Source organism: Eublepharis macularius, chromosome 14 (genome assembly GCF_028583425.1).
Source record: "Eublepharis macularius isolate TG4126 chromosome 14, MPM_Emac_v1.0, whole genome shotgun sequence".
NCBI classification, from domain to species: Eukaryota; Metazoa; Chordata; class Lepidosauria; order Squamata; family Eublepharidae; genus Eublepharis; species Eublepharis macularius.
This window is the reverse complement of record NC_072803.1, coordinates 39900947-39915844: the sequence shown is the minus strand read 5'-3', so window position 1 is coordinate 39915844 and position 14898 is coordinate 39900947. Positions and strand designations below refer to the sequence as shown.

The 14898-nt window shown below is 46.5% G+C and overlaps 1 protein-coding gene across 7 annotated transcripts; it reads left to right on the top strand.

The window, feature by feature from the left end:
* The first annotated feature begins 13 nt into the window (after positions 1-13).
* Positions 14-14541, top strand: REEP4 (receptor accessory protein 4). Of its 7 annotated transcripts, none has more exons than XM_054998557.1 (8): positions 14-32; positions 5086-5158; positions 5853-5929; positions 7388-7508; positions 7975-8088; positions 11574-11703; positions 13298-13485; positions 13696-14541. In XM_054998557.1, the coding sequence occupies exons 2-8, from the start codon at positions 5099-5101 to the stop codon at positions 13753-13755; spliced, it is 750 nt and encodes a 249-aa protein (XP_054854532.1). In that variant the 5' UTR covers positions 14-32; positions 5086-5098; the 3' UTR covers positions 13756-14541. The 7 variants fall into 7 exon arrangements, 6 of the variants coding, with proteins under 6 accessions (XP_054854532.1, XP_054854529.1, XP_054854530.1 ...); XM_054998554.1 differs by lacking the exon at positions 14-32 and adding an exon at positions 2549-2669; XM_054998555.1 differs by lacking the exon at positions 14-32 and adding an exon at positions 4114-4213.
* Positions 14542-14898: the final 357 nt, after the last annotated feature.

Genomic DNA, 14898 nt, shown 5'->3' with positions numbered 1-14898 from the left:
GGGTGAAACTCTATTTAATGTAATGAAACAAGGTAAGTTTTAGCAGGAATAAAAACAATTCAATATTCTTTCTTGAAAGGGAATGCAAACTCTCTGCATCTGCTGGTTCTCACACCTATGGTAGAGTATGGCTCTTTTTCCCTTTTGGGACATTTTGCAGAAAGGGAAGAAGTGCAACCTCTCATAGATCTCCAGTCAATGACTTGGTAATATACCAAATGCTTGGTGATTCTCTATGCTTCTCTTTTATTTCATGTGTTCCAGGGCCCTTGCATTTAGGAAAATTGCTAGAGTAGGTATTTGATAAAATCACCCTTCTTCTCATGCATTACTATTGATAGTATTGGCAGCCCCGTGGCACAGAGTGGTAAGCTGCAGTACCGCAGCCCAAGCTTGGCTCACGATCTGAGTTCAATCCTGGTGGAAGCTGGGTTCAGATAGCTGGCTCAAGGTTCACTCAGCCTTCCATCCTTCCGAGATTGGTAAAATGAGTACCCAGTTTCCTGGGGGTAAAGTGTAGATGACTGGGGAAGGTAATGGCCAACCACCCATGATGCAACGTGACGCAACCTCCCCCCATGGGTCAGTAATGACTTGGTGCTTGCACAAGTGACCTTTATCTTTACTATTGGTAATGACATTTACAAAAGGAAACTATCAAAACTCTGCCCACTCCCTAAACCTGCCTTTGGCCTAAGACACATCTATCTTGAACAAGTTACAATTGGTGAAAATGCACAAGAGGGCTTTTTGATTCATCCACCCAAGACAGGAAACTCCTTGTCACAAGAGCCTTCTCATTCTAAAGGATGGTGAAGACCATTATATCCATGCTTTTGCTGATAAAGTAGTCCATTTTTATGATTTTTAATTTTTTTTCCTGTATTTTTTAATTTTTACTAGCTTTTACTGTTGGAATGTTTTATTGGTGGTCTGCTGGTGTTATTTTTTATGATTTGTTTGTTTTGCTGCTTTTGTATAGGGTCAGAGTTTAAGGCTATTGTTAATGGTGGTGATGTGACTATTTTAATTTGTATTTTTATGTTTGCTGTTGGTTGTTGCAATTTATGGGGAGTGAACATGGCATGATCTTGATAAAGATTCACAGAAACGAGATTGTAATCTGGCTCCTTGTCAAGTGGAGCTGTAAGGGTGTCTTCTCCCCTGAAGAAGAAAGAAAAAGAAAACAGAAGTTAGCAACACTGAGAAATTATTGCACTGTGCCTCTTTATTGGACTTACCTGATCTCCTAGATCAGTGTGACGTGTATTGATGAATTTATTCTTAGATTCTTTGTTTGTACATCTATCTATACTTGCACTTTGTCACTTTATTGGACTTCCTGGAGGTCCAAAAAACCAATAAATACATGTTTGAAACAGATTTAAAACTTGTAATATTACTCTGTAAATTTTTACCAATGGCAGTTGTTACGCATATTGGTGAATTTTTTCCTAGAATCTTTATATATACAATTTTCATATATCATTTTGTCTTGAACTATTGTAGTTAACAAGTTAAGGTGATTCCTCCTTGTTGGTTTAGCTATTTAACATAACTCTCTTTTGCAGTTAACCTAGATCAGCCACTAGATCTCTTCTGGTGGCTCCAGTGATCTGCAAAATGCATTTGGCTTCTTGTAATGGTTTACCCATCCTGTGAAGTATGGATTTATCTTTACATTCTGGGACACCTTTCTAAAGGAAGTGTGGATGTCCCCTTCCTCCCTTAGTTAAAGTTGCCAACCTCCAGGTGGTGGCTGGAGATCTCCCAGAATTACAACAGGTCTCCAGGCCTCAGAGATCTGTTCCCCTGGAGAAAATGGCTGCTTTGGAGGGTAAACTCTATGGAATTACACCCCTCTAAGCCCCTAACCCTCCAAAACCCCACCCTCTCCAGGTTCCACCTGCAATATATCCAGGAATGTCTCAATTTGGAACTGTTGACCCTAAGTTTTTAAATCTGTTTTCTTGAAAGATGTTGTCCAAAAAAGCAGTTGTCTTTATGGAATTTTGATAGGCATTCTATTTTTGTATTTTTGCAAAAAGTTTCAGACTTCTTCAAGGAGAAGGACTAAACGTTTAATAAATATAGCAAATAAATGCAGCGACTTTCATTACATGTACATCTTGCAATATGTGGATTAGATGATATATTAAGCAGCGATACAGACTGATATAGAAAAAGATTCCAGGTAATCCTGTTGGTTCAAAGAAAAATCCCCATAACAAAAGCTCAGTACTGTTACATTTTTATTATTGTTAAGGCGAACCCAAATGATACAAAGGGTTGTTTGGCATCGCAAGCCAGCTCAACTTTCTTGTCCGGAACTCCCAATGTACCGGATGAGGAAAAAACCCGCTGCCACCGATCCCTGCGCAGGCGACATCCGCCAGAGGCTTTCTTGGAACAGTTCGAAACCAGCCAAGCAACCAGACCTCGCGAGGAGCAGCGGAACTTTTTTTCAAAGCCTGGAAGGATTCCGCCTCCTCCTCCTATTGGCTTCTTTGCACGGGGCGGGAAGAAAGGCGGCGAATGGGAGCGCAGGAAGAGCCCCGCAGCAACAGTAACCGTAGAACCGACAGAAAGTAACGAGCGGGGCGAAGTTTCCACCGGCTCCCACCTGCCGCCCCGGCCATGGTCTCGCGGATCTTATGCAGCGCTGTGGTGTGAGTCTGGTGGGGGAGGGAGCTTTGCCGGGCGCGCCTGCCGCAAGTAGCTGGGGGGAGCGATGCTCCCGGGTGGGCGGTCGGGAGGGGAACAAGTTTGTTCGGAGTTCGTCATGCTTTGCATCGCTGGGGAAATTTCCGCACACCACAGGGACCAGAAACTTACTTGTAGACTGGAAGTCCGGGGCCTTGCCTCAACGTTGCTATTTTCCTAACGGTCGAACTCCTCGTGAGGCCACGAACTCTGCGTCGAGCTGGGCTATTGCTCGGCTTAGCCCACCCACGCTCCAGGCGGTTCCGATGTCCTTTTTTCTGTAACAAAGCGCACGGGGTGCTTCGGAGGCCTTGCAACTGGACAAGCAAGGCTGTGGCCCTGGAACCTTGCTGGATCGGAGACCGCCCTGTAAACCGAGTCTGGGCCAGCCAGCTGTGCCTCGGTCCTGCCACGATTCCCAGTGGGGCAAGGAGGAGGAGCCAAGCAGCCCCCCACCTTGATGCGTGGGTCTGTGGTGTGCCCTCAAGTCGCTTCCGACTTCTGGCGACTCTATGAATGAAAGACCTACAGAACGTCCTAACCTTAACAGTCTAGTTCAGATCGCGAACACGAGGCCTGGCTTCCTTCCCTCTCGTGCTGGGTCTTTCTCCTTCCTTCCACTTTACCTGACATTATCGAGTCCCTGATAGCGACTCCTAAAGAGTCCCGGCTGAGAAGGCCCTGCTCCTTCAAGTCCTCCTGCACTGCGGAAGGAACTCTGGGCATCTCAGATGTTACCAGCTTAACAATATTTCCACTGCTGTCTCGCCTCTTGGCATTGGTTCCTAGACACTTGGTGTGGGCAGGTCACTCTTTCCGCAGTCTTGACTTCCAAAGCATTTCCTGGCCACCTTGGGTGGCTCACCTGAGTGGTAAAATGCAAGACCCAGTTTGATGGATTGTCTTTGTGGTGTGGACGTCCCTTCCCTTGGGATTCCCTCTGATGCTTTATTGCCAACAATGGTGCTTCTCCACTGTCGGGGCCCTCATCCCAAAGTACTTCCCTAAAGTAGAACTCTGTGGTGCTGACCTTGAGGGAGTGGCGGCTGTGCCCCAAAGGAGAGAGAGTAAGCCCCGGGCCTGAAGAGTTAGCAGGCCTGAACTTGCACCTGTCTGGTTTAATACAGTCTTGCTTTAAATCCTCAGCTAATATGATGAACAGCTAAGCCCTACTTTAAAGACAATCCTGACATCATCTTAAAAAGTTAAGACATCCATTGCAATCTGCCTTGATACTGAAGACAGTCTGTTCTGTCTTCCAAGTGACTTATTTGGTTCTGGAGGCGTTTGACCCCCTTTGGCATGAGGATCCTGTTCATACGCTCTTGAATAATTGTGGATTCAGTTGGCTTGCTGCAGCCCCTGCATCTCCTCCCCAAATGCCTGTGCCTCTAGAGGAAGGGGGCAGAGAGCTCCGCAAGATCTGTGTTGCTCTCCCTATAATCAGGGTGGATCAGGGCTTGTTCTGTTCTAGGAATTCACCTGTTGCATGTGCTTGGGGTGTTTCAAGGTGGGAAGTTTTATTTATTTACTACCTTTTTAATGCCACCTATCCTCCAGTGAGCTCAGGATGGAATATCTCAATATCCTTCCATTTAACTGTCACAACAACCCTGTAAGGATGTATAACTGGCCCCATAGTTACCCAGCAAGCTTTGTAGTAGAGCGGGATTTGAACCTGACCCTTCCAGATGCAAGCAGCCTGAATTGTCACAGCTCAGAAACTAAGTAGTGTCTGTGATGGTTAGTACTTGGATGGGAGACCTCCAAGGACGATCAAGATTGTTATGCGCAGGCAATGACAAAACACCCCTGCCCATCTCTTGCCTTGAAAACTCCTTGGGGGGGGGGTTTCCACCATAAGTTGGTTGCAGCTTGATGGCACTTAGTTATTATTCTTCCAGATCCAACACTCTTACCAGTGACCCAAGCCACTTTGCTCCCCCTCTAGGAAGGAGGCTTGAGGCATCCACTTGTTAGCAGGGCCCCTGGGCCACCCACTTGTTTATATGGAGGCATGGCTTACAAGCTTGCAGAGCTGGTCTTGTCTCCAGTTGTGCAAGAGCAGGCATGTGTGTGGGAAGGTCCCAGAAATTATCTGCTTGTCCTTGGGAGTAGCTTCTTGTCGGTTCTGCTCGGTTGGTAGGGTCAGGCACCCTCTTGCCAAGACAGCTGGGAGCACAGGGAGCCTCTCAAGTTAAGCTAGGCTGTGCCTTCCTCTCTCGTACCAGGGCAAACAGGAGCGCCCCTTCCTGGGGTCACGATGGTCTTGGAAGCAGTGAAGGCCAAACTGCAACGCTGGGGCCAGCGGAGCTGCCTCTGGCTGCTGGCAGGATTATACAGATGGTGGCCAGCCTGCCTGACCCCTCCTTTCCGTTACAGGCTGCTGTTTGGGATGCTGTATCCTGCCTACGCCTCCTACAAGGCTGTGAAAACAAAGAATATCCGGGAATATGTAAGTTGGGGCAGAGGTTGGTGGAAGCGCCTCTTGCTTCAACTAGTTTAGCCCAAGTGTGGGAAGCTAATCCACGGAACTGGGAGGGTGGGGGGAGCCTGTGAGTAGTGTACAGTGAGCAGTGCAGTTCTCTGAGCAAAGTCACGAGGGGGGTGGGGGGTGGAGGGTGAGGAATGATGCCTCGGGCAGCTGTGTTTTCTCTAGCCTTAGGTGGTATTCTGGCTACAAGGTATGGCTGTGTGTTTCTTTTCATGAGTAGGATGAAAAACGTGTGGGTTTTTTTGTTTTTTTAACCTGGTTCTAATGCATTTTTTGATACTGTGTGTGTTAGCATGTCTGTTTTTAAATAATTATTTTTGTACTTCAGTTTTTAATTTAAAAAAACCCCTCATATATTGTTTTTAATGACTTGTGTTTATATTGATAATTCATAATTTTATGTTACTGTTTTTACTTGTAAGCCACCTTGAGTAGGACTCTAGAGAGGCGGTATATAAATTCCCCAAATAAATGAATAAATTCTTTAGAGAATATGGCTAAGTGGGAATGGAGCATCCCTCACATAAAGTGAAATACTGGAATGCCTGAGCACGGGTTCTCAATGCCAGTATCTCCTCTCCTTCAGCCCGTTTTTCTTTATAGAGGAGGAGGGGAGAGTCCGTGCCCTCTGATCCTCCCCCTCATGTCTATACAGGTGCGTTGGATGATGTATTGGATCGTATTTGCCCTCTTCATGGCTACGGAAACGGTTGCAGATACCTTCATTTCTTGGTGAGCTGCTGCAAATCCTGCTTAGGGCTGAGTCCTGATTTTTGCCTCCCCAGGCCAAAAGATTGAGGTTTCTGGATCAGTACACTCCTAGCAGGCATTTGGAACAAATTAATCTTCCCAAGCTGCTGATTTTTTTGGAAAGGAGGAATAAGGGCCCTTGCATAATATGCTACTGGGCATTATTGGCCTTCTTTGCATTGTTGCTACCTGTTGAATTGGCTGCTTTTAACCATTTGGATTTAGGCTGCCTCTGGTGCTTCTCGGTGGGCATGGAAGCAGCCAGAGTGTAAAACGCTTGCTAACGTCACTGCCATTGAATCATGCTTTGTGAAAGGCATTTCTGTATTATAATCTTTTGTCATTCCTTCGATGTAACAGTTCCTGGACGAGATTTCTCTCTCTCTCTTGTTAGCATTGCCATCAGTGGTCTGAAAACGGACATTATTGATTAAATTCTTGTAACTTGGTATCAGATGTTCACTTTAGGGTTTTTTTTTAAGAATGGGTATAAGTCAGTGTGTATCTCTGCATTCTACTAAATTATTTTTCAAAAATACTTCACTGTCTCTTGACTCAAGCACTTCTATCATATGGGCAGCAGAGTCTGATTAGCTGTGAGTTTTAGTAACAAGATCCAACTCAAATTCATGCACAGTGGTATGTATCAAGTTAGCAAGTCTCCCTTTATTATAATTTGCTTGCATGTTGCCTAGAATTGCAGTTTTGTGGCTTGTCATCTATTGATGTGGTTCTGGGTTTGCTGGGCTTATCCCAAAGAGATAAGGGGGGGGGGGTGTGTGAAGTGCATTTGTGTGTGTATTCTGAAATATGGATCCATGGATGACAATCTTGTACAGGCTGAAGTGCAAATTAGGTCTGAGCCACTGTATGTGACTCACTCCTTTTGGGTCTGACGTGGGCTGAGGCGCGATCTGGGTCAACAATAAAGCATCTGATGACTGGTCCACCCCACTTCGTGGATCAATCTTGGTCTCTCTTTCATCATATGTGAAAGGTCACCTCAGTTGACCCAGAGACTAGGTAAGTTTCTCCTGCTGAAGGGTGAGAGTTCTAAAAATGTAGGTGCACTTACATTTACTATGCAAATTATTAGTGATAGCGTTACATGGCTGTGGTCAAAAACCAGAGTATCTTTAATGCTGTAATGCTCAAGGCAGCTTATAACAAGCAGTTGAGTTACAATGCATCTAAAATCGATGCTTGTGTTAACCGGAAAGGAATGCTTCTTGATTCCAACCCACCTCTGCACTTTCAAAGCAGGCACACGAGTGCAGCAAAACACACCCCAGACTTTTGGAATGATGCTCTAGAACCTTTGGTTGGCTGGGAGGCTCTACTGAACTAGGAAATGGGTTCCTTGGATGTGTGGCAGATGCTCAGCATTCTCCAGTTCTCTTGTAGCCTTGTTGACCCCGCTGCCGTTTCTTTTGTTCCCAGGTTTCCCTTCTACTATGAAATCAAGATGGCCTTTGTAGTGTGGCTCCTGTCACCTTACACAAAGGGGGCCAGCCTACTGTACCGCAAGTTCATACATCCTACATTGACTCGCAAGGAGAAGGTAAATACTGTCCCAGCACTGCTTGTACTAATACAGGCCAGATGTTGTAAGGGCAGAGAGGATGTCAAGTCTGGCACCTGCTGAGCTTCTTGCTCTGTTATCAAGCTTGTTCTGGGTTCAAGAGTGGTGGTCTTTTCATCTGCTGTTCTGGAAACTGTTGCTATTGGCTCTGCAGAGGTGTAAGATCTTGGGTAAAGACGGGGATGTTCAGGGATATGTGCACAGCCATTCAGACCTGTATCATGTAGGCAGGCCTTCTCAGAGCACAGCTCATGAGGTGTCAGCAGGTCCAGTGGATAAAGCTTCCCGCAGTGACAGCTTTTGCTAACTTCTGATACAAACCCTCAAGGGTGGTGTGGGCAAATGTGGGTTTGGTCAGCCAGCTAGCAAAATGGCTTTCTGCTGCTATTTTCCATCCAGGTTAATTTCTTATGGACTACCTGTTTGCCCCCCAACTTTTTTGCAGGAAATTGATCAGTTCATTGTTCAGGCCAAAGAGCGTGGTTATGAGACCCTTGTGAGCTTTGGGAAGAGAAGCCTTAATGTAGCGGCCACAGCTGCTGTCCAAGCTGCAACAAAGGTAACTAGGTTTCCTCTCTGAACTTTTTAATGGATGTGAGGCACTGCCTACCAGTTGTGCTTTCTGTTTCCCTGGAAATGGGCTTGCTGGACTTCAGAACTGGAAGGGTGAGAGGGTTGCCTTCCACTTTCTCTTCCTCCCCTTCTCAGGCACCTCCTTCTGCTTGGCCTGGCTTCCTGGCCCCTTTTTATTCTTTCTCCCAAGCCTCTTAAGCCTGATCAGTGGGTGTGGCCTACAGCAAAAATCTCCACCCACGCAAGAAGTCCAAATCATCCATAGCTCTCTAGCATGTGTTCAGGGACTTCCCTCTGTTGGCCCTGCTCTCGCCCAACCAGGAGAGCACTTATCCCTCCCACAGTCCTTGAAGGGCCTGAACACCTGCTCACTGACTGGCAAGGATACAGCGCCCCTCCCCCTTGCTGCCAAATTAGTTTTGGCTTCAAAATGCAAGCAAAGGAATGCAAACTACAGAGGCTCCCCTGGAATCTAACCTGAAACAAAAGGTGGAAAGCCACTACCACGGGGATCAAAAATCAGTCTAAACAGAATAAGATGTTTGTATAAATATAAGTATAAATCCAGTATACACATGGCCAAGATCTGAGGTGCTCTGACTTGTCATTTGAGAGAATCTAGATTTTCTTGTTGATCTGCGTAAGGTGGATCCCTGAAGAAGTCCTTGCATGAAACAAGTGTAAAATCAGCCGGCCCCTTGTTGGGTCCTTGAGGATTTTTCCTCTCTCTGTTTGTGGTTCCACCTGCAAAAGAAAAAAGACAAAGAGATTAGACATTGTTTTCTGATACTCACCTGACAGCAGCGGTGTTTCTTTCTAGAGCACCCTTCTTCTGTGCACCTGCAAGGAAATATGTAGAAAGAAACTTCATTTCTTCACACACAAACTAATATTTATTGTGTTATACAGAATGTACAACTCTGGCCAACTTTTCATATTTTTGTAATTGCTATTTATTGTGGAATGTGGATGCATGGTAAGATGTTTTGTTAGATCCTTTTATGATATTTATATATTTAATATGTACATTAGCACTTGGCCACCTTGCACTTTAAATATATTTATACTGGATTTATACATATATTTATACAAACATCTTATTCTGTTCAGACTGACTTTTGATCCTTGTGGTTGCGGCTTTCCACCTTTTGTTTCAGGCCAAATTAGTTTTCGCAGCACTCTGCCAATGTGGGAGTGGCCCTTGAGTGCCTTCATAGTTGAGCTGTCTTGGGGAAGGAGTTGTTTGGGGTCACCAACAGGCTAGGGTCAATGGAAGGGGTGGGGCCCACAGTGATGTCTGGCTGTGGAGATGCTTGGGAGGAGGGTGTTGCTGTCACATTCCAGACAAAGAGAAGTAGTTGTTCCATCTCTTCTGTCTCTCTTCTGCTCAGTTTGCCAGGCCTCATAGCTGGATCCTTTGCATAGTTTTAACCTGGCTTTGCCATGAAAAGCAAACTCCTGTCAATTTCTTGGGAACTGTTGTTGGCAGCCAGTCAGAATCTGCAAAGTCTGTTGCCGTTCACATTTGCTCAGATGATGTTTCATCATACTCTAGATTAACATTCCCATCTTTTTAAAAATCCATGTTTGTATGTGGAGGGTAGAACAAGCCCCCTTTTTTCTTTTTCTAATATTTCTATTCTGCTTCTCAGAATCTTGCTCAAGGTGACAAGCAATGGGGATAAATCAATAATACAGTCAGGGTTTTTTTTTCCAGCCGGAACGTGGTGGCACCTCTTGAAAATGGTCACATGGCTGGTGGCCCCGCCTCCTCATCTCCAGACAGATATCAGTTCTCTGAAAAAAAGCCCACTTCTTCCGATGCCAGAGGGATGTGGGGATCCCCTCACCCCTCTCATACCGGGTGAAGGAAGTGCCGTGGGGTGGTAGGTTTAAAAACCTGCTTCCCCGCCACTGGGGCACCCACTTCGCCTGATGCCAGAGGGACAAGGAAATTGCCCTCACCCCTCTCGCACCGAGTGAAGGAAGCACCTTGCTCCAGCAAGGGGGGGGGAGTGGCACGGAGGGCGATTTAAACTTTAAAACCCTCTGCACTGCTCACAAGCAGCACAGAGGGCTATTTAAACGTTAACCCCCCCTTGCTCCAGTTGACTGGCACCAGCAGTGCATGTGTGCTTTGCGCACATGCATGTGGTACCAGGGGCACCACCTCCTGCCAGGAGTTGCCCCGTGTGCTGGCAACCCACTGAGTTCCACTACCTCTTTTCCCAGAAAAAAAGCCCTGAATACGGTTAATTTAAAACAATGTCTATTCAAAAAATCCCAGATAATGTTTTTACCGTTTATAACCTTAACTGGCAGCACTGCAAACAAAAGGCAAGCCATAGAGAATGAGGTTTAAATAACCAAAAGGTGGAAATTTGTGTGTATGTAAAGTGTTGTCAGGCCACACCCAACCTCAAAGGGTTTTCAAGGCAAGAGTCTTTCAGAAGCGGTTTGTCATTGCCTGCCTCTACATAGTGACCCTGGCCTTCCCTGATGGTTTCCCACCCAAATACTAACCAAGGACAATCCTGCTTAGTTTCTGAAATCTGATGAGAGTGGGCTAGCCTGGACCATCGAGATCAGATCAGTGGAAAATTTGCTCGAGCAAAGTTTTCTGAGATCATCATGGTGAGGCTGGGGATCTGAGTTTGGAGCAGAACAAGCACAAGAAACATTTTGGTATGGCTGCAGCCTTCATCGTGGCTTCCACACTATTCTAAACCTAAGAATGTTGTGCCAACAGAACCTTGATATCTGTTTTGGGGTCTCTGACTATGTTACAGCCTCTTGGTATAGGATTTACTTCTACCCTTTCTACTGCCTTGTGCTTGATCTTCACGTGTGGCAGCTGATGATCTTCTCTCCCACTACCCATAAGGTTTTGGGGGCACCCACAGCCCCAGTGAATCTTTCGGGACTCCATTGAATGTATATGGACACGGTCTTGGAGCCTGCCTAGAATTTTGATGCTTATAGAGAGGATGTGTGTGTATTGAGTGGGAAATCAGCAAAAAATGTTTTCTCTCCATTTGAAGAAATTCTAAGTTGTTAATTCATCATAGTAACAATACTTTTGTGATATGTGAAAGCTTCTTGACAGGAGAAATTCTTCTGGTAAGCTCCACTGTGGATTCTTCCTCACCATTTTTGCCTCTGGGAAGCTTATTTGTTTACCTTACTTATAACCTGCCTTTCTCCCCAATGAGAACCCAAAGATGCTTATATTGCTGTACATTATTTGATCCTCACAGCAACCCTGTGAGGTAGGTTAGGCTGAGAGTGTGTGACTGGCCCAAGGTCACCCAGCGAGCTTCCATGGCATACTGCGGGTTTGAACCTGATTCTCCCAGATCCTAGTCCGACACTCTAACCACTACGCTATGCTGCTGTCCTCAGCCTACAGGAAGTTGGCCAGCATCTTCTGCTCTATATGGTTCTCCATCTCCTCACTTTTCCTCCTTTCAGAGTCAGGGTGCCCTGGCTGGCCGACTGCGGAGCTTCAGCATGCAGGATCTGACTTCCATTCCTGACACCAGCCCGGTTCATTTTTCGGATCCCCTCTACCTGGAGGATCAGGAGCCGCGGCGGCCAAGAAGTAAGAGTCGGCCAATCTGTGTGGTTTCCTCTGCCCCTGCAGGTTCTGATTGTGGAGGAAATGAAGGGAGGGAGGGCCTGAAAGGTTTGTAATGGGAACCCTTCTGGCAGTCCTGCAAATGGGGAAGGGAGACCTTAAAGCGCAGCTACCAAGATAAAACCTCTTTTTTTTAAAAAAAAAAGCCTGTGGATAGCATTACAACTGTTGCCCAGGAAGCACAATTCTGCAATCTTTGCTTTGATTTATCTGTATTCTGTCCTTCTGCTGGGTTTGAGATAGGCTAACATAATACGCCAAGTAAAAAAAGGAACAGAGGAAGGAGTGGAAAAGAACGGAATCCATTTTTTTCTCCTTAGATCAAGAGATAGGCAGTGACCAGGTGGATTAGGAGGGGAGGAGCCCCATGACACCTGGCTCTAGGCAAGCCAAGGGTGGGACCCGTTGTTCCCTCTGATGCAGCCCAGAGATCTTCACTAGATGACCTTGGACAAGCACTACATGTGCTATGCTGGCAAACTGGTTCCCAAACACAGATCTGGGGGAGGGTTTGTGTGCATGTGTGCGCTTAACCCTTCATGTGCCTGCCCTCCCCTGAAAGTGCCCCCACATCCCAGCCTCTTAGTTCAGCGAGGTGGGCTTGGACACGAGTCTGGCCCTTTGTGGGGGTTGGGAAGAGAAACAGTAATGTGACTGGGTGGGAGGGCCTTGCAGGGGACAATCAGCAGGCGTGGGAAAAGGTTTAAACTGCCTCTTGCCCTCTGCAAGTGTTCCTCCCCACCCCTACCTTCCCTGGGAAAAGAGAGCATCGGGAGTCCTGTTTGATTTGCAACGTAGGACCTTTGAGCTGCTTTTTAAAAAGACCCCTTTCTCCCATTCTCAGGTGTTCTGTGCACTTCTGATTTGCTACAATTCACTCTTTGAAATGTTTGTAGTACTTCTGCCAGCAGCACCTTCTATATTTTCTCACCCATTTCTGGCACGTTTTTTGAATGGATTGTGATTTTTGCTATAGTGCTAAAGCAGTGAATGTTGGTACTGCATATATGGTATGGTATCACCATCTTGGTGCATTGATGCACTAGAGCACGAAAGGTTTAACTGATTTTTTAAAAAACCTGCATGGTGCCATCTGAAAAAGTGCCAGTGTTTGAAACGGCCACAGTGATTCACATATGGTTCATTAATGGATGTAAATGCTGTTTGAAGCCTCCGTCCCCACATCACTTTACATGGGGTTGGGGCAGCAACAGATAACAGTTGGGTTACAAAGGCTGTGTGAAAGGGTCACCAAACTTTTTTCCCTTGATGTGAGACTCAAATGCCCCCTGAGCTGCTTGGAAAGTGGGATAAACATTGTTCTGGGTTTGAAATAATCCTAGCAAGATCCAATGAGAACTGCTTTCCTTATGGGTGCTTTTGTACCTTCTGGGGATTTTCCAAAAAGGATGATTCCCAAAGGGCAAGCCATAGCTGTTGTATATTGATGGGCCTTCAGTACCTAGCATAAGAAGGATGTTCTTCTAGACAGGGCCTTGGGAATTAATCTGCAAATTTGTTTTGATCATGGTTCTTTACTCTTGCCTTCTAACGGCAGTGGCTCGCCCTGTAGGACACAGAACTGTTATCCGACAGTCGGAGTACGAGAGCAACGAGGAAGACTGCTGGTCAGATTCTCAGCTCTCCCCTGGTTCTAGAGTCCGCAGCAAGGACCCTTTGATTTCCAAGCCACTGTCTAGAACTCAGAGCCTTCGTCTGGTGAAGAGGAAACCTTCAACCAAGGAGGTACAGCTTGTGTTGAGTGGGCTAGGCCCTTGCTGTGTGTGTACAATTCTGGGGGAGGTCTAGAATCTGAAATGGCATTCCCTGATACTGAAGGGGAAGGGGGAGAGTGTGCCACTGTCTACCTTAGACTTTTAGTTCTTGGCTTGAGGCTCCAGGTGCTCAAGGAGAAGCAACAGCTCTATCTCATTCCCCCCCCTCTTTTCACTGCAGGGTTCTGCTCGGCTGGTGCGAAGCCGCCCAAGAAAGAAGGTGGTGGATCAAGACAACTAGGCCACTTCAGAGAAGAACCTTGGGCAAACAAGTTGGCACACGGAAGGGGGATTCTAATGGTGCTTCACAGCTTGTATTGCCAACCCTGTTCAGGGAACTGTGAGTAGGGTCTTTTCCCCCCCAGTTAGACACAGCCAAAGTGGCCCCAAATGAGCCACTTCTCAGTGCCTCTGGTTGTGCTGGGGCTGAGGAGGGTTCTGAAAAGAGCCTCTTGCTGATGGTCCCAGATGGTTGAGGGGAACCTGACAGCCCTTGTGTGCGGTTAGCAACTGAGCTGGCAGCAGCCTCCCCCCTGCCAGAAGTGGTAGCTTGACTCAGAATGGCAGCTACGTTTTTTCCTCACTGGCTCTTCAGCTGTATCTGTTGAGTATCTTGCCCACTTGGGATGCCTGTATTAGGAACAGTCTCTCCCCCCGACCATCTCATGCCTTCACCAATGCAAGTACGTGGCACTCTTGAAGTGGCAGGAGAGCAAGGGCAGCTTGACACTGTGCATTGGCATGCAGAAGCTGGGACATCATTTTTTTTTAATTCATGTGCAATGCCTGCCAGCATTTTGCAGACCTATGAGCAGATATTCAGTGCAGCTTGTTGACCAGCATCTCAGAACTTTTTGCATTCCCCCTTCTATTTAGGATTGCAAGAAACCAAAGAAAGCCAGAACCTGACAACTCTTTGTGGGTCTGTCCTCCAAAGAGCCAAACTTGACTACTAATGTGATTTGAGTGTCTTCGTATCTTGAGTGTTTTGAGTATATATTAATTAAATATGTGTTCTTAAATCTAAGCAAGGCTTCATTCTGTTCGTTTCAGAGATTGTGTGGGGGTAGGCATGTTCTCCCTCCCCTCTGCATTCCAGCCCACAGATTGACCTTTAAACTAATTGGAAGAGGCAGCATTGTTGAGAGTTTGAAGCTGGTCAGGCTGAGAACTTGCCTGTCTCCTTCCTTCCTGACTGTTGTGGTGCAACTGGTAACTCGTGTGCTTACATCGACGGCTTATATGTCTGAGCATAGACAGGGAATGGGCAGGCACTGCTCTGCTATCCAGCTCCCAAGTGAATCTCCACTACCTGTGCTTAGTGAGAAGGCTGCGTGTGGTGAGTGAGGTTCAGTGTATATCTGTGTTGAAAGAACAGCTACAT

Coding starts and splice junctions, on each gene's coding strand:
- REEP4 (XM_054998552.1), top strand. CDS start 4,967: ATGGTCTTGGAAGCAGTGAAGGCCAAACTGCAACGCTGGGGCCAGCGG. Junction 11,704..13,297: donor GGAGCCGCGGCGGCCAAGAA/GTAAGAGTCGGC, acceptor TTCTAACGGCAG/TGGCTCGCCCTGTAGGACAC. Junction 13,486..13,695: donor GGAAACCTTCAACCAAGGAG/GTACAGCTTGTG, acceptor TTTTCACTGCAG/GGTTCTGCTCGGCTGGTGCG.